Source organism: Accipiter gentilis, chromosome 4, assembly GCF_929443795.1.
Source record: "Accipiter gentilis chromosome 4, bAccGen1.1, whole genome shotgun sequence".
NCBI classification, from domain to species: Eukaryota; Metazoa; Chordata; class Aves; order Accipitriformes; family Accipitridae; genus Astur; species Astur gentilis.
In genome coordinates this window covers 6,202,359-6,220,572 of record NC_064883.1, presented here as the reverse complement: position 1 = coordinate 6,220,572, position 18,214 = coordinate 6,202,359, and the positions used below count along the sequence as shown (strand labels likewise).

The window sequence follows — 18,214 nt, the reverse complement described above, 5'->3', positions numbered from 1 at the left end:
TCAATTCCACTACACCTTGGTGAGTGAATAGTCAGAAAGTAAGGACAGGAGTGCTCTGGCATGAACCACCAGTTTTATCATTACACTATCACCATATTCCAAAAAAATCTGTTGGTTCTTTATCAGCTGGATGGATACAGGATTTTTACTTTTCCTAATGCTCATTGGCAACTCTGCTGGCCTCAAGGTCCTTTAAAGCTCTGGGAGAGATACTCAGAGGGGACCAGATTCTGTAATTCTCTTAACAGAGGACATAATGGATGCTAGATATGAGATTCCTCATGTTGCCTATGAAAAGCAATGATTTGATCTTTTCCTTGATCAGTGTTACACCCACTGATCCAAGCTGTCTTCTTCCCTTGCTGAGCATTTGACTTTTTCCTCCTTCTTTACATTTAGTAAATACTTTTTTTCAGCCTTATTTAGAACAGACAAGACCCCTCCCCCCCCCCCCCCCCCCAAATAATAATAATAATAACAAAAAATTCCTGAGTACAAAAAAAACCCAACCCAAAACAACAGGGCTCTGATTGTGGTCTAGAATTCCCAGTGAAGGATGTTTTTCATAAGAGCTATTTTCTTGCAGGAAGTTTGGACTATCAAATGCCTGAAAACCTCTTTCTCTCCACTATAGTATTTTATACATGCTGGACATTTGTGGCTTGAAGAAATATCAAGTAAGTCCCAACATTACAAGATTTCTTAAACTCTGAGATAGTACTGTGGGAACTCATAAAGCTTCTTTCTCTGAAGCAGGCAAAACTAGACTAGACGAAGCAGTACAAATTATATTATAAACACAGCATTGGAAAGTTTTTGGTCTAGAAAAGCTATGAAAATGAAGTATGTTCTTTTTCTAATTTCTATATAAAACAAATTCGGTGATGCTCATACATTTTTTGTCACAAAAACAGAGACCTTATGTGACTGTTTATATTAAAAGGCTAGGACTATCTCGCCATTCTGGGAGGAATCAGGAACTTTTAATGAAGTTAGATAGCTTTTCAGTTAATTTATCAACATGGTTCTGATTTCAGGATAGCTGCAAAACTAGTAATATTTAGCATATACAGTACCTTGCACCTTCATTTCAAACCTCTCTGCAAGTACTAATTAACACATAGGTCAACGTTAAGAGTAAAGTAGACATTATTCGTTTCATTTCCAATGAAGTAAACTAAGGGACAGTAAATTACCTGAAAAATTAATGGGGAATAAACAAAAAGTCTAGAGCTCATAAAAAAATTTTACATTCAAAGTAAAATTAGCACGTCTTTGGCTTGTTGCTGTGCTGTTCTGCATTTCAAGTGAGAGCAGTTTTGGTATTTTTCTGTTCAAAACCAAAAAGACTGAATGGAGAACTGCTCTCATCCTTTCTCAGTGCAGCCTCCATTCTACTACACATATCTGTTCAATTATTGCTAACTCATTCTCTCCTTCTTAAATTCCCTTTGCCTCTTTGCTCACCTCTGGCCTGACTTGTATATTGTGAGCAATTGGGAGTGAGGGAGCAGGAAAAGGACATGTTGCCTTTATTTGTCTATGCAGCAACTAAATGGCCTTGATCCTTGGCTGGAGTCTCAGAAATCACCATTACGTAAATTGGTAGATAGAGAACTGTACACAACAGCAACACTAATGTAATAGTTATTTTCATCCCCTGGGAAACAATGAATTTCCTAAAGGAAAAATAATGCTGTCAGGATCGTTTTAGCAATTCCATATCCTTCTTACTTCATTACATATTTTCTGTTCCTTTCAGTATAGCTTATATGTATTGGAGACCTTGGTCTTCCTGGTGGATTACTAAAAAACCCTATGGGGTTATTTCCTTACTAGTGAATCTACAAGAATGATGCACTGCATTATGCTACAACGTCTAGGAAAGCTCCTACGCAACGGAATCATGCATGAATATACCACTCGTGCGAGATGCCCCAACAAGGACACACTTTCTGTTGCCAAGAGCTTTAACTCAACTTAAAGAGAATTGTGTTTTCACAGAAAAAAGCTCCATATTCTGCCTGCATTAGAGAAAATGGTCAAGGCATAAGGGGCTAAACTCTATGAGGCCAGTGAATCAACACCCTCCCTCTGCCAAAACCATCTATAAACCCTTACAAAACACCATGGCACGTAAAACAATCATGCAGTTTATCTGATGGAGAAAAATGTCAGAAGTTTCACTATCCCACACACAATATAAGCTGTCTCTTAAGTAATGGCAGGATCCCAGAGAGTTTTTTATTAAAAAGTAAACCTTTTTTCTGAGCTTTTGAAGCTGCTAAGAACTGTTTCTGATAGTTTATCCTGGCAGTTGAAAATGTGACCAGAACCATTCTGAAACTGAGTGGAATGAAATGAGAGATGGATTTTTTTAATTGTTTCAACTGTTATCTGAATAATTTTCTAAAAAAGGACAGAATAAAGTTTTATGCTTTATAGAGTTTTATTTAGTCATTTCATCACTATTGTACTTGGTGAAAACTGGAAAAATCCTGTTTGACAGCTGGATGTTTCTTTCATCTCTTGCTCTCTAATGACCTTTGAAACCTACTTCTTTTCTGAGGTTGTTCAGAGTAGCTACAAAAACAAGGACCCACAGGTTGTAGTCAGCACCCACCAAAGTATATAAAAAGTCCCTTGTGGGCTTCCATGGGCTTATTCAGACACTTGTATACTCCCATTGCTTGCACTATTCCTCTCATTTTAAACATTTTTCCACTTACATTTTCTAAAAGCCCTATTCATCAGGGTTAAAATAAAAGCAAAATAAAAAGCTGATTGTCTTACCCCTAGAGGATGTGTTCCTTTCTGGAGTTTGTTGTATGGGCTGTATTTAGGTTTAGGCGGCTTCCCAGCAGCTCTGTCTTTGTGCCTTCTACTGCTTATGTGCTGTTAAAATACATTTGGGCGGGGGGAAGAGAAAAAAAAGAAGAGTGATAGTTCCTTAATAGATCATTTCAGGTTCTGCTTTACACAAGGGTGCTCCAATACTTAAGGCTCCTGCTCTCCACAACAGCATTACTTTGACCAATTCAATAACAAACGGGAATAGGGTCTGTTCCAATTTGAACGATCCTTTGTGCATCACATATTGGGACTGTGATTTTCCACAGTGCTCAGTTCAACTCTGCTTCCACTGTAGTCAATGATTTTCTCACCTTTGTTAACTTCAACAAGACTTGAATCATGTCAAAGACAGAAGCCTTTGAAAAATTCCTCCCTATCTCTATAAAGCACCCATCAAATTCAATCCACTGCTGATAAAAAGTTTTGGAAGAATATTAGATAGTAGAGCATCCCCTATTCTGGGGGGAGAGGGAGAAAGGTCACAAAATTGTTTAAATCCCTAAGAAGCCTGGAGATCCTTTTAAGATTTCAGCTGAAAGATGGTTACATATCAAACTAAGTGACAGTGAAAAAAACCCACAAAATCCATTATCTTCTTCATACAGTCTATGAGATTTTACAAGAATCCTTCTATACAGACTTTATTGCAGTATTAGACGTAAGGGACATTTTTCAGAATTACATTTTTACTTTGATTTGCATTCTCAAGCAAGTTCTCACAAAAAAAAAGACAAAGAACTGGACATTTTTTTTCCTGAAAGCAGCAAGACAAGTATTGCTATTGTCCATTAGTGAATTTATCTTCATTCTTGTAAAGTTCCTTAACAAGTGTTTAATTCCAAAAGGCATATGGAATTAAAGTAAGTGTTTTTCAGAACAAAGGCTTTGTTCATCTGAAGAATGACTGAACATAAGTTAGTGTAATTGCAATTTAGAGGTCATGCTTCTCAGTTACAGAGTAACACTGATAAAATATATTACAAATCCTCTCCATCCCGCATTTCTAAGCACGTTATTCAGCGTTCTGTGAAAGTACTGGCTGCACCCAGCTCCACATCTTTGTCAAGGCAAATATCATGCAGTACACTAAATGGCAGGGTTTATTAGCTCATGACAATTATAGTAGTCTAAAGACAGTTGTAATATGTTGCAGCTCACAGCTTCTATAACTCTTTAAGAAATATATATAATCAAGAGCTTTTGAGACAACATATTCCATGCGAGGGAAAATCATATCCAAAACAAAACAGTGTGGCAGCCAAGTACAACAGGCAAAATCTGTAAGCTCCATTTGGATGCGAAATGTTAGACTGACACATGCTGATTGTGTTGGTACTTTATCACCATGAAACAAAGAACAGCCAAGGATTCACACTGCAAGCTAGCTGAGTACCTGTTTCAGTTGTGTCTCAGAGTTTACGTGCACATCACATATTTCACAGTGAAATGTTTTGTTCTGAAGGCCTGTGTTTCCTTTATTCACAGGTCCTTTGCCTTTTACGCCTGCCCGGGGAAAGGCTTTTATGGTTCCACTTCCATTCCGAGCTTCCAGCATAGTTTTGTGCTTAGTCCCTGGAGACATTAGAAATGGGAAACAGAAAAAACTTTGGCAATTTGGTTGCATTCATTGTTTCATTTTCTTTTTAAAAGTAAATCATATGAGCCTCAGCTTGGTGCCACGTGCTATCCTTGGAATATGCCTGTGTTTGTCTGTATCAGATTCATACCAATGTAACAGTATGTCACATCTGATATTTAATTATTAAATTACGTATCTGTAGGTAATGCACTAGAACAAAGCAGGCACACCAGTAAGTAGTGGCACAGTCAGGTATCCTGATGCGAAGTTAAATGGGTGTGACTTTTCTCATTAACTCCTGCTGCTAATAAGACCTGAATTGTAGTTGCAAAGGAAGAGTAATTTAGCTATTAAAGATGTAGTTGGCTTTGATTTGTAGTCCTCCTGAATGGATTGATAAACAGTATGTATTAGGTAGCTTACACTTAAATCTGCAATTAACTAATTAGTCTCCAAATCGAAAAGGGGCAGAGTTTCCTGGCAGCAACCTATGGATCCTTAACGGCCTAGACAGAACCCAAAATCTGTGAGAAATATACATGTGAGAAAAATGCACTTGCGGTTTTCATTAAAATAAAGACTGGATAGAAAACAATAGTGCCCTCTTGCTTTACCTTTATTCAGACCAAACAATTTCTTACACTGTTGACTTCCATGCAGGTAGTGTGTGATGATAATGGACTACTACCATGTATAGAATTAGTGTTCCACTGATAATTGTTGTATGGATCCACATATACACTTTTACAAGCATGCACGTGTGTGAGCACACACACGCAGTTTATCAGCATAGGCAGCAAAAACTTGGAGGGTTGTGTTTAAATATTCAGAATAACGTTTAGGCTCTCGTCTTGATCAGAAAAATGTTTAGAGTCTAATCCTTATATGAAGTTAAATAGGTTAAATGGGTACAGCTTTATGAACTTGAATTTTCACCAGTCGAAGATCTGGCATGCATCAAACACAGCATTCAAAACTGATTAGGCTTTGTTTCTCCTGAATACCAACAAATTATAATTTCCTTTTTAATTTAAGTGGATTTTATAGACATTCCAAGGTTATTCCTTCTTTTATTACATCATAAAACCATTGATCATTTTGCTGCAGGTATATCATCACCGACTCTATGTTTCAAACCTAAGGTTCTCCATCTGTCTCTTAACTCTGTTTACCCTGCTGGCAGGTAACCCCTGACATCCAAAATCAGCAGTTTTTCTGTAGGACAGTTATAGGTGTTCATTGCCACCATATTAAATCCCAAGATCTTTCAACCCTGCTCACCACAAAGCCAATCAATAAGATGCTTAATATAGTGACTGTGAATGATGGCTCTCTACTACTGGAACTTATCGATGCTACTAGCTCTAATAAAAAGAAAAGGCTTAAAAATTAAGAAAGATGGAGGTAAGCCATTACCCATTCAACTCTCATGCAGCAGTTGCTATAAGTTGATGAAAACAAAGGAAAAATATACATAATTTTAACAAGTTATTACCAGACAATAAGGAGCTAAGAATTCTAACTCTCATCATTGAACTCTGACTGACGCTCCCTCTTTCAGCCTTAATTTGTTAGATTTCAAACAAAACTAATGGCATTCATACTTAGTCTGCTAGCTGGCACAAACAAAACTATGCAAACTCTGAACACCAAAGGTAATGAAGCATGAGCTGTCATTTAGCTCTATAAGGTTTGGAAGCTGCAAAAGCTAAAATGTAAGAAAATGGGTAACTTGCATGCAATAAAATTCCTTTCTTCCCCCTTTATGAAAGCCTCTTTGCCTGTCATTTTTATTCTTTAATAGTTAATGAATTCCATGTAATTGCCAGCTTTCTGCCACCTCCTTGTCCCCTGCTGCAAGAGATCTAATCTATTCAGGGGAAGATAATTGCAGAGCTCTTGAGACAGAAGGAAAAAAAGGAAGAAAGCAAGAACTGCTCCATCTCACCACTGTTGTGCGCCTCCAGCTGCGAGGCAGAGTTGACAGCAACTTTGCATAGTGAACAGTACAGCAGTCTTTTTGCTTTTTCTTCCTCAGTCTCAACGGAAGGGCATGTGGTGCTGCTAGTGGCTGTCGTGGGGATTTTCTCCACTTTAGAGGTGATCTCAGTTGTCATAACACTGCTCTTCCGGATTTCCACGGTTGTCATCGTTGATATTGCTGGTGTCCCTGTGGTAATGTCTGTAGGCAAAGAGAGGAGATGGAAGGAAAAAAAAAAAAAAAAAATAAAAAGGTTGTGACCTTTGGCATTTGCTTGTTTGCATCCTAATGCCTTAAACACACAGAGACAGATCATGCTGATGATGGTTTGACTAATGGTAATGAACTAAACCTGACCTTATTCTTTGTATTTTGTGTGGTTACAAAATACAGTACTACCATGTATCGAAATGCCATGTGTTCTGTCTCCTGCAGTCTGCTAACACCCAGTAAATACAGAATTCATAAACTGAAAAGACAGGTCATTAAGACTGTACTGGACAACTGAAAGATAATTCACTAAAAGAGGTCGTGTAAATTACCAGTACAATAGGCAGTTAAAAATTATATGCAGCACTTCAGATGCATAAACTGCCATAGTACTGCATAATATTACGCTGATTGAGTAGCCATGCTAAAGTTTTAACATTCCGTACTAATAAAACTAAAATGAAAATAATTGTATATTCTTGATATCTGATAAAATAAAATGTTAAATTGATACCTCACTTGATATTAACCCAAAACTAATATTAAATGAAAGAGGGTAATTATTAATACACAGTATACATTTATCCATGCATTATTATTATCCATTATTGCATACTAACAATACATACTAATAATAGTAATTAAATATACAACATTCTATATCTGAGACCTACACAAACAATAAGATTTCTGATCTGTGTATCAGTGGTATGTTTGGAAAAACTGCAAACATGTTATATACCTAAATCTATTTGGAAACCTAGTGCTTGCATCAAAGAACTTGTGCGTTTTCTGTAGTTTTCAAATCCAAGACAGAAAATACGCAAGGATATTGAATAATATATACATGACATTTGGATATGGCAGTATCATTTGGTAGTTAAGTACTTAGCAGGGTAGAAGACAGTAAGGTCCAGCAAGGAGCCAGTGGGGAAGCTGGCAAGTAAGGGACAGCAAATGGAAAGAAGGGGCAGGACCTGTTCTGCCTTTGCAGTGTTGTATATTGTCCTATTAAGCCTACTGAATAGCAGCTTCCCCCGTAAGAAATCTTAGTTACTTTACTGGGATACTCCTGGAATTGGGTATTTTCCAACACAGACAGCTCATTTTGGTTTCATACATCCCTTTGTGTTAGTGGTGCTCTACCTGGACTAGGCTTTATTCATTGCCATCTATTAGAATAGGCAAAATAACAATTCTTTGGCTTACAGACCTCAGAACGTGCTGTGGTGCAGGAGGGACACAACTAACTGATGCCGCAGAGGTGTGTTTCAACACAACTGTTCAACAACTTCATTAATGAAGAACACACCTATTAACTTTGCAGTCAACAGCAAACTGGGAGCAAGCACAAACACACTGAGAGACATGATTCAAAACAGTTTTAATGCATTGGAGAAACAGTCTAGAAAATTAGATGCTTTTCAGTGAAGGCAATTGCATGAATCCACACTCAGGAGGATTAATCTGATCTATTAAAACAGGATGAAGAACAACAGCCCCAGTACTGCCTTTGGGGGAGGGGTTTTTTGTTTGACTGATTTTGTGGTGTTGTCTTTGTTTGTTTGTTTGTTTGCTTGTTTTTCAGAAAAAGCTTTCAGTAGCAGATAACAAGATGAACACAGATCTTATATCATTGTGTTATGAAAAAAGTCCCCGCCATATTGAAAATGCAAAGTGAAAGATTTATGAAGTATCTTTTTCTCCTCTCATCAGCACTAGAGGCCCAATGTCCAGTCTGGAGACTGCAACGTCAAAAATTAACAATTACTTGCTTTGTTGTTAATCCAGCAGCAATACAAATACAAACCAACAAGAGAGGGGTTGCAAGGGAAGAAGCCAAAACAAATTAGAGGTTTTGAAAACATGGACTGTGATTATGGAAGATGAAGTGTAAACACCAACAACATTTTCTGTACCCATAGAAGGGAGCTAAAAAGAAAATAAACTCTCCTCCCTGATCCCTCCTAATAGGACAAGGACTACTGGATTACATCAAGAGGGACTTAGATTAGATATCAGGAAATTCTTTCTAATATTAAAGCTTGTAAAGCTTGAGAATAGCCTACCTGCAGAGATCTGGAAATGTTGCCTGCTGGAGGACTTGGAACTGGCTGAACAAATATCTGCAGGAGCAACCCAGGTATGATCCCCTTTCAGTCAGTGGAATAGAACATTTGAAGTCTTATCAATTTCTATACATTGTGCATTTTTTAATGTTTCTATATATTCTCTCAAAGGGTTTTTAAAAATTATCATTCATAAAACCAAGAAAGCAGAGTTTGTGATGCGAATATTCTACATACTGCCAGACATTAAAGTGGCGTATAGCAAAAATAAGGTCCCACTCCAGGTCTACTCAAAGGTTTTTTTTTTTCCCTGAGAGTGAGTCTGGAGGGTGCTGAGGTACTGGGGATGTCAAATACTGGTGCAGAAGGAATGATGTTACCTTGCTGAACATTCTGTTCTTATTTATTATTTTTTACAGACCAACAATAATGTTTCAAAAGAAAAATACTGTTTTGAAATATTAAGCCTTTTGTTGGGAAACTGATGAGCAAATGAAGCCTTTGTAGATCTGTCCACAAAATTATACATTTAACTAGTCACTCCTTTCCCATCCCAGAAAATCTGTGTTGCTGTTGGCTTTCCTTAAATTGAAAGTTGCTGCATTGAAATTATTTTCATCAAAAGCCCACTCCCAGCAGTACACAACACTGCCTTCAAAACTTCAGTTTCTCCACCCTAGGACTACTGTACAGTAGTAGGTCTAACCAATGTACTTTCCTGGTGAAAAGGAAGGCAGAGGGCAGACAGCGCCAGCGAGAGTGAAGGAAAAGAGAAAGAAGACATTAACATTCTCTAAGGATTGATGGCAAGGTTGGCACTCATTCTAATCTTGCAGGAAATTAGATATGTACCTCAATCACCATTACCAGCTTTGCAGTGCAAGGGTCAGTATTTTGCCATAAGCAAAATATAGATCACAATTTCTTTATTTTCCATAGGAAAACCTGAGGCAATGAACAAAAAAAACCACTTAAATAACTGCAGATTTTATTCTGTTTCAAATATCTGACCTCCTATATCTATGCTGATCTAATATTTCACCACGTAATCATTTTAAAGTGAAAAGAAAACCCTAGTCCTTTTGACGGTATTTTGAGATGCATGTGTGAAAGCAGCATTGTATATAAAAATTAAACTAAAACCAGTAAATGTCACCAGCATATTCTTCAACTACCAAAAATATCAAAGTTCAGAGCATATATTCTGCTCATATACCATTCAAAAGTTGCCCTGTATTAATGTTATATATTCCACTAATGCAAATGCATTAATGACATCAAAACATATACAAGAAAACCATCCAAGTTCACCATCTAAAAGCTGTAACACATTTAAAGATGCAAAGCTGCTCCTCCTCATATAAACTTTAAAATTATCTGCAGAAATTAAGGGGAAAACATTCTAAAAGCTGTCAAGTAAGCTTACAAAGAAGGAATTCAAATCCCCTTCTCACCAGAACTTCTAACCTAACGAGCATGTGTCTCTTTGAATATATTACAGTGTTGCTGCCTGTAGACAGTTCAGTGCCCTAAATACAGGCCACAGCATTAAAGGTATAAGGGATTAAAAACCCCAAACAATCAGAGAGGAGTAGGAAGGCATTTGAACTGATGCCTTGAAGACTGAATCAGCATTTCTTAACATTATATTATGACAGTGCTTTAAGAACTATTTCAATAACAAATGATCTAAAATCGAGCTGGAAATCCAGTCACAGTCAAATGGAAGATTTGTTTCTGGTGACGCAGGCTTGCAGCACTGTGCTATTTTCATACCAGTGGCCTGCAGCAAATATTCATTATTGCAACTGTCACTGCTTGGCTTTGGCATAGAAGCTGATTGCTAATATTGTATGGAACTGGACTCCAGCAGCAAAAAAAGGGAACACTTCAGGATTCACAATAATCCATTTGTGTTCCTGGTCTTAATATAGCAACAGAATAAAAATTAAAAACACAGAAAACTTACATTAAAGTCTAATCTCAGTCACCGGCAAAATCAAAGATTTATTTTAACAAGAAGACAAAGCCAGATGAAAAACATTCTGTGAGAACTGGCTCCTTTGGGTACTACAGATACCATAGTTCAAGAGGAAAACTGCAAGTGTATGATTAAGGTCCTCCTAACTAAGCAGGATTAATTTTATATCCCAGCAACAAGACTCATGAATTTTCTTCAGGCTGAAGAAACAGAAAATTACAACTCGTGTTTTTCTTCTGAGTATGTGAAAGTCTCACTCATGAGTTCCTGCTACTAAGCATAAGAATTTCTTATCCTGAAACTATAAATAGACCCACAGAGAGAAAAGTGCTCTGACTTCAAACAAATCACAACTATTTATGAGCGTGTTTTTTCTTCCGCAATTTCAAGTGGCATGCATTTAAAAATATCTGATTTAGCACATACCCATGCATTCTGGTCTCATTTCAATCAACCTTTGCCTTTGACATAAAAGGATTGAGCATTTGGCCCATAATGCTGTCCAGAAAAAACAAAACCAACCCAAACAATGCCTGCTCCCCCCCCCCCCCCCCAAAACTAGAAAGCACATTCTTTCTCATGACAAACAGAACTTGATATGAAATATTTCCCTATACTATAAGACCTCTTAGTATTGCAAAAACATTTCAGCTGGCTCACTTATAGCAAACCCACATCAAGTAACAGAATGCTCCCGTACGGGTACTTGATACTGGCATGTTCAAAAGAGTCTCGGCATATTTTCCTGCCTACTTAGAACTGGGTCCTCACTTTCCTTGGGCTGCTTTGAAAATCCCCTGTTCCATGTCTCTGTGGTAATTACATTTGAAGAAAAGATGTAATTTCTTTTGAATCTATAAATGTAACATTGGAGTATATCAAAAACAAAGCACCATCCCAAAAATAACTGTGACTGACTTTTTTCATGCTTGGTGGACTTTCTGTACTCATATGCTAAAACATAAGCATGTGTGCTAGCACATTGGCTGGCTCTGGCACTTAAACAAAACACTTTGAGGAACTTTGACTCAAATGTATTGACGACTCCTCCTTTATATGTGCAGAATACAAATTTGCATATTTTGTGGTTGGTGGATATTTGGCCTATTACTATATATTGTACAGAAAATTCTTTTGGTGTCATATTATGAAAATTCCAGTCATTAGACTTAGTTTTACATTCAAACCCTGGATTCAATCTAATTTTTATACATATATACTTCCCAGAATGGGTATCTTTTTCTTGGAGAGTCAGAAGTATATTTTTGAACTTAGAAGAACCCATGTAATTTTTTTTGTAAGAAAAAACTAATTACAACAGCATGGTTTAGAGAGTTAAGTACTGTACGTCACAGGGTTTTTTGGTATAAAAGATCAAAACATCTGAATTGACAGTTGTGTAAATCATTTCTGTATGATAAGACCTCCTTCAGTGAAGCGACATGAAATATTGGAAATCATGATATTTACCTGATCTTTTACAGCACGGATACTAATTAATATGCCATAATGGAAGAGTCAGGAGCTCTGAAGTAATAAACAAAGCTGTGTATGACCAAACAGGAACAGAATTGGAAAATTTTTGATGAGCTGCCTTTTCTGATCTTGTTTTTTAAACACCAGCTATTCACCTGTTTTGTCTCCCTTCCCCTGTCAGTGCCCTGGCTTGTCAGTCACTTTTTCGCTAAAGTTCCTTGTTACTTTGATTTGTCTAGATGTCCACTGCGATTGCTTTTGATATACAGAAAGTGAAAGGCTGAACGTATCTTAGGTATCACCCAAGCCTTTGCTCCAATGTACAGAACAAGCACTACTGAGAAACTGAAGGACTGCAAACTTTCCCAGGACCAGCATGAAAGCCAAATACCAGGAATCTTCTTGGTTTGTAACTGGAGAAGCAATGACCTCAGTATTTTGATGAGTCCCTGTTTTTTAAACGCTTAAATAAATTACATTATACACAGTGTTCATCACTCAGAAGCAAAAGGTGAAGAAACAACTGGCTCCACAGAAAGTGGCCTCATTTTACTGCTGCCTCTACTCCATGCTTCCCGGTGACATGCCTTGCTGGTGACCTGATGGTAGGGAGACAGAAAACAGGACGTTTGGTGACACAAGGTGTCCACAGAGAAAGCGAGATTGAAGAGAAAGTAGGAAACTTCACATATTTGCTCTGTGGATTTTTTTCCTCCAGTTAAACTCAATTCTGCAAAGTCCTAAAATGACCTTCTTCATTAATTAGCAGTACACAATTTTCTAATGAAATTATACCTCATTTTTACTAGCAGTTCCCTTGGTTTAAAGCACAGTTCATTAATCTTGAACAGGATTAACCGCAGAGGGATGACTGCATTCCTGTTGAGGTTAATTGAACAGAGCTGGCAGCAACAGCAACAGCTGGGGGTAAAAGGCCTGTGGAAAAGGAAGGAGGAAGGTAGGGAAATGTCACACTGTGTCCGAGTTTTGGGTTCTCGGGCAAATGTAGTTGACAAAAATGTGACTGAAGGAAAGGAGACGATGAGGAGAAACCATTTATTTTTCAAGTTATTTTAAGCAACTCTTGGTGACGACAGGGTTTGGGCGCTGAGCCGTCCATCCTATGCTATAGATTTCTCCTCAGCCAGGCAGAAGACAAAAAGCTTTCACCAGCTACGAGTGAAAGGGTCCCTGCGCACAGAGCTGCAGGGGGAAGAACAGGTCGCTGGCTGAAGCTGCTCTTGCCATTTAATTAATGAGATTTGTGTAGTGAAAAATTCAATTTGAAACCAGGACAAAGTGTTTGTTTAAAGGGTGGAACTCACAGTCAAGTGCAAAGAGGATTTTTGCAGGTTGTGGTCTCAGGGGCCCTGCTAAAGTAACACATTTTCTATTTCGGCTCTAACTTGAAGGTTATACATAAGGCAGGGTTCTAGATTTCAGTTCGATAGTTACATTTTTATTTTGGAGGCTGCACTGTAAAACATTGCTTTTAAGATAAGGAATAAAATGTGCACATGGTGGTTTGATCACATATATAGCAGGAAAGCTGCGTTATCCTATACACAGGTCTCTCATGCTTGGCAACATCAAAGGCTATGCTGGCAAACTGCCACTAGTTTTACATCTGCACATGCTTCAGTATGCATTTCCCAACTTCTAACTAAAAGCAAACACAATCAAAAATATATTTGTAGTTCATTTTAATGCATGAGCAAAAATTGAGCATCAGTTGAGTTTACCACTAGTAAAAAACAAGGAATTGAAAACAATTCCTTAAAAGCTAAAAGTCCACTAAAGAAAAAGGTTCTGTAAGATATACTACGGTAAAATGAATTTTCCTTGAATGTACCTTTCTGCAGCATGGAGGCCAACATGTGCACAGCAGTCCCCATCCATATTATTAAACCCTCTTATCCTCTGAAACAGGTCAGCTACACATGAACCGCCTGTTCCTCCTTGGCTCGTATGGAAGTAGAGACTCTGCCCAGGGATATCTGGGAGATTCAGCTTTGGCCAGAAGTCATCCAGAGACAGCTATAGCAGTGGAAATGAATGGATGGTTGCATTCCCATGTCCAGGAACACCCTTGGCACCGTGTGAATCGCTACTGTAGACAGTAGTTCGAAATACTATTTAAAAATAGGCCCTGCCTCACCACCAAGGTCTAGGTGATACGAATTATACCTAGTCAGTACTGGAGGCAGTACTTCCCCAAGGCGAATTCAGGGAGCAACTTTTCTCTGTGTCACTAACAGCAATGGCTTCAAAATACTACCCTCCCCCACCCAAACACCCATTAGGGCTTTAACTCAAGTTAAAGACTCGACTCAAGTCTTCATGTACCTGGAAGAACAAATTGCTGTTACCGAGGCCAGTACATAACTATGATGCTACTCCTGCTGCCCCCACGTGCCTGCCCTGCAGACATGGGGAAGGAAGCAGCAGCCCAGCTGTTCTCTTTCACCTTACACTATCAGCTGTAGTGATGGAAGTGAGCTTTGAAAGGGGGTCTCCTAAACTCCCCTTCTCTTTAACAGAAACGTAGAGCAGACACAGTCCAGGCTATATGCTACTGGAGGCCGAGAAGTATTTTTCACAAAACAAGCAGGCTGGCAAAGCCTATTTAAAACTTGATATAAAAAACAATTTACTGTGGAATTTCTCCCCCCAGCAATCTGCCACCAAACACAAAGAAGCGTGGAGAAGTATTAATCACTGGCAGAAGGAGAGAAAATGCATTGCTTTCATTAATCAAACGGAACAAGGAAAGAATGAGTGCACTGCAGTGCAGATTGCACAGGATCGCTCTTCATTTTAAGCAGGGAGTCAATTTTTTTTTTGCATCTTAAGCAAGTTGAATGCCCTCTTTAAAACCTCCACCTAAACTGTAAGTTTCAAATCAGATTTATAGTCCTAGAACCTAGAAGGAAATTAAAATAACTGGAATCCAACTCAGAATTTCTGAGAACTCTGCCCTCATACATGTAATACTTCATGGCATTCTCCTGTCTTGAATCCAGGAATAATTAAAGTTATTCCCTTTGCAGCAGCTTACTTCCTTTACTGGAGAGCACTGAGCTAGTAAATCTGGTTTTGGCAATAAACTAATGTTGTGTCTAACATAGGAATTGTCAGAAGATGTACAAGCATCTGTCGTAACTGTATAACGCTTATTCAGTGGAGTGAAGTCAGGGAAAGCAGTGAGAAGACATGTATGCTTTCAGACATCTGTCTTGGAGTGTACCATAAGTAGAGCCTGTAGCAGATGTGTTCTGTGGACTGATCAGCAATGGCTTTCTTACAACCACCTGCTCTTCCCTAAGTAGTTGAGATACCAAACACCCAAATTTTGGAGGAACAAATTTCACAAGGAATTGATGAGAGAACAGAACGGGAGATGGTAGTGTTATTATTCTTAATCTTTAGACTAAGTAAGTGTTTTGACTTTTCTGCTATCCCATTTAGATTGTTAGCAGTCCTCTTCAGTCCAATGCTTTTACAAGGAATTTTTCCTTTGGCCGATCACATACTGTTGGTAGCATTTCATAAATTGACAGGTGCATCCCAAGAGTAGCATCCAATTGATGCCAGGGAAAGGAAATCTCTTGCAATTTCCGGAGAGTCTGTGAAAGGATCTTTTACAACTCACAGCTGCAGTTACTATGACCATCTATTTAACTTGCTCTTACATCTCCAGCAGGTTCCATCATCTAAATCTTCCTACTATTGCCTGCATCCCTTCTATTCCTTCCCCTCTCCAAGCCACCATGGGCCACTTCTGGGCTAGGACTGGAACAACGGGCTTGTGAATACACCCTGTGTCATCATTACACTTAAAGACAGTGAATGAGGTTTACAGAGAGTTGCACAGATAATCCAGACCAACAATTTCTAAATAGCTTGCTGTCATCATAGGTTTTGGAATGATTTACAGGTTTTGTTTTGATTTTTCTTACTTTTTTTAATAAAGCACTTATTTTGTGCAACACCAGCAGTCTGCATTGGCTATCACATGTCAGTCTTTACCTTCGGGCAGCCTGCTACCAACTGAACTATTAGTCTAATTACAGTAGCTGGCAGAAGAAACATGTTAAGTAAACTACAGTGATGTTGGCGAGATGGTCCTGGAATTAAGCAAAGAGCAAGAGAAACCTGTCTACTTCAGTAATTTAGTGAGTTCCCTCTCATCAAATTTTCTCTTTGTCAGGAGAGTCTGAAACAACTCTTCATCTCTTCCAGTGGCACTTTGTGGCACCATCCACACATACCCAGCAGAGAGGTTATCAGTGCTTTGCTGTTTGGGTTGTTTATCTAGTCAATATCATAATTTTATCAGGCAAGCTCTCTACAGAAGCAAAATGGAAGTGATGCTTTCCTAGCCCAAAGCTGTTCTGGTAAATTATATAAAGTCTCCTGCACACAAGGGAACAGTGAAAGTCACAAATGCATTTCATAATGGCACCATTCATAGATATCACTCCTAGTTTCGAAGCTTATAGAATCAAATATATTATTCGATACACATCGTATACACATAAAACAATTATGGGTTTGTATTTTAGGACACGAAGCTAGCAGAATAGACCTTAATACGGAAATGACTGCTCTTAGTTTGCAGTGACAGAAGAAGAGAGCAGCTGCATATTAATGAAAATTAGCATCAAAATGGCAGCACAAGACTAGCTTTAGCAAACATTTGCAGGATCTCAGATGAGGCATTTAATTCTTGCTATGTTTTGGCCTTTTCTTATACATTCTCTTCTAAGGCTGATATTAAAGGCATATGTTATCTGGAAAACTAAAAGTGACATACATTAATACTCATAGTGACATAGTTAATTTGTTGGAAGCTTTTGTCCAATACTTGCAAAGACAAAAGTTCTGTCATGTTGAGTGAAGGTAGCTAGGTTGTAAGTGGTGTGATTCTTAGGCAATTAGTCACAGGCAAAGTGAGAGCTACAATCTGTTCAGAAGAAATGTCATGGTGGGACATTTGAAGAAAACAGCCCTATGCAACAGGAGCAGGGCTGCTAATAATTGCAAACTGTTTGTGTTATTTCTGTAATGGTCAGTCTTTTCACATTTTGTTTTCCCGTAGGGGAGGATATTAATGAGCATAATTACAGTTTTTTATTAATTTCTTTCATAAATCCAAATTGTCATTCTCTACATGTGCCACATTTTCCTTTGTATGCAGTTCTTTCCCTAACAACATAACACAGTAGCAACAAAAGTGGTTTCAGCTTCCCTTCTAAACGCGGCTGCAAATACTACACCACTTACAAGATCATACCCTAGCTCCCTCTGTTAATTTTTTTTCCTTTCTTGTACATGACAGTTATTCGGACATCAGTAGATCTGACATCATTCAGACCTGGCATTAGCTCTTAGAAAAGAGAAAGGGAGAAAATAAAAGTTCTCTTTAGGAGTGTAATATACTATACTGCTGGTTCCTTAGTTTTCATTGTGTCATATCTCCCTCCCATGTACACTGTAACAGAGAAAAATATATGAATAAGAGTCCATGAAAGCAACAATATAAGCCCAGATATTTGAAAGTTGCCCTCATTTGCAGCTATTTTGTGAATAACTGAATGTATTTTTCATATTCATGTTTACACAGTGTCTAGGTGAATAGGTGCAATTTGCCTGCCTCAAGAGCCTTTCAGCCATATAATTATTTGTTCATGAACATGCAGGTTTGCAGCATCACACATCTGCAACAATCAGATCACCATTCCACAGCCACACCTTCACTCAGCTTAGCATCAGTGATTCTTCTTTAAAATTCACTTTTGCTTCATAAAAAGTAATATTTTCAGCACTTCTATAATGCCATCAGATCTTATCTCAATTCCTGTTCAAAGACCTATTGAGAAGCAGAATACACAGAGAACAGGGAAAAACAGTAGCAGCTACAGCACACAATTAAAACCAATAATCCAGAATAATTCTGTGTAAAGTCTGGGGGATTGCTGGAGGGGTGGGGGTTTCTATGATGTAGAGCGTATTTTACCTCCTCTTGCTTACACCTCCTTAATATCTAGCAAATAATAACATTA

At 38.1% G+C, this 18,214-nt stretch overlaps 1 protein-coding gene across 7 annotated transcripts in view; it reads right to left on the bottom strand.

Annotated features, from left to right (window-relative positions):
- ZNF385D (zinc finger protein 385D) overlaps positions 1–18,214 on the bottom strand; it is a 753,372-nt gene that overhangs the window by 311,483 nt on the left and 423,675 nt on the right. For all 7 annotated transcript variants that reach the window (XR_007505851.1, XM_049798898.1, XM_049798899.1 and 4 more), the window contains 3 exons: positions 6,381–6,614; positions 4,247–4,425; positions 2,794–2,895 (listed from right to left, as the gene is read on the bottom strand). Coding sequence is in view for 6 of the 7 variants with exons in the window: in XM_049798898.1 (XP_049654855.1) it covers positions 2,794–2,895; positions 4,247–4,425; positions 6,381–6,614 (515 nt within the window). In the remaining variant the exon portion in view is untranslated. The remainder of the gene's footprint in view (positions 1–2,793; positions 2,896–4,246; positions 4,426–6,380; positions 6,615–18,214) is intronic.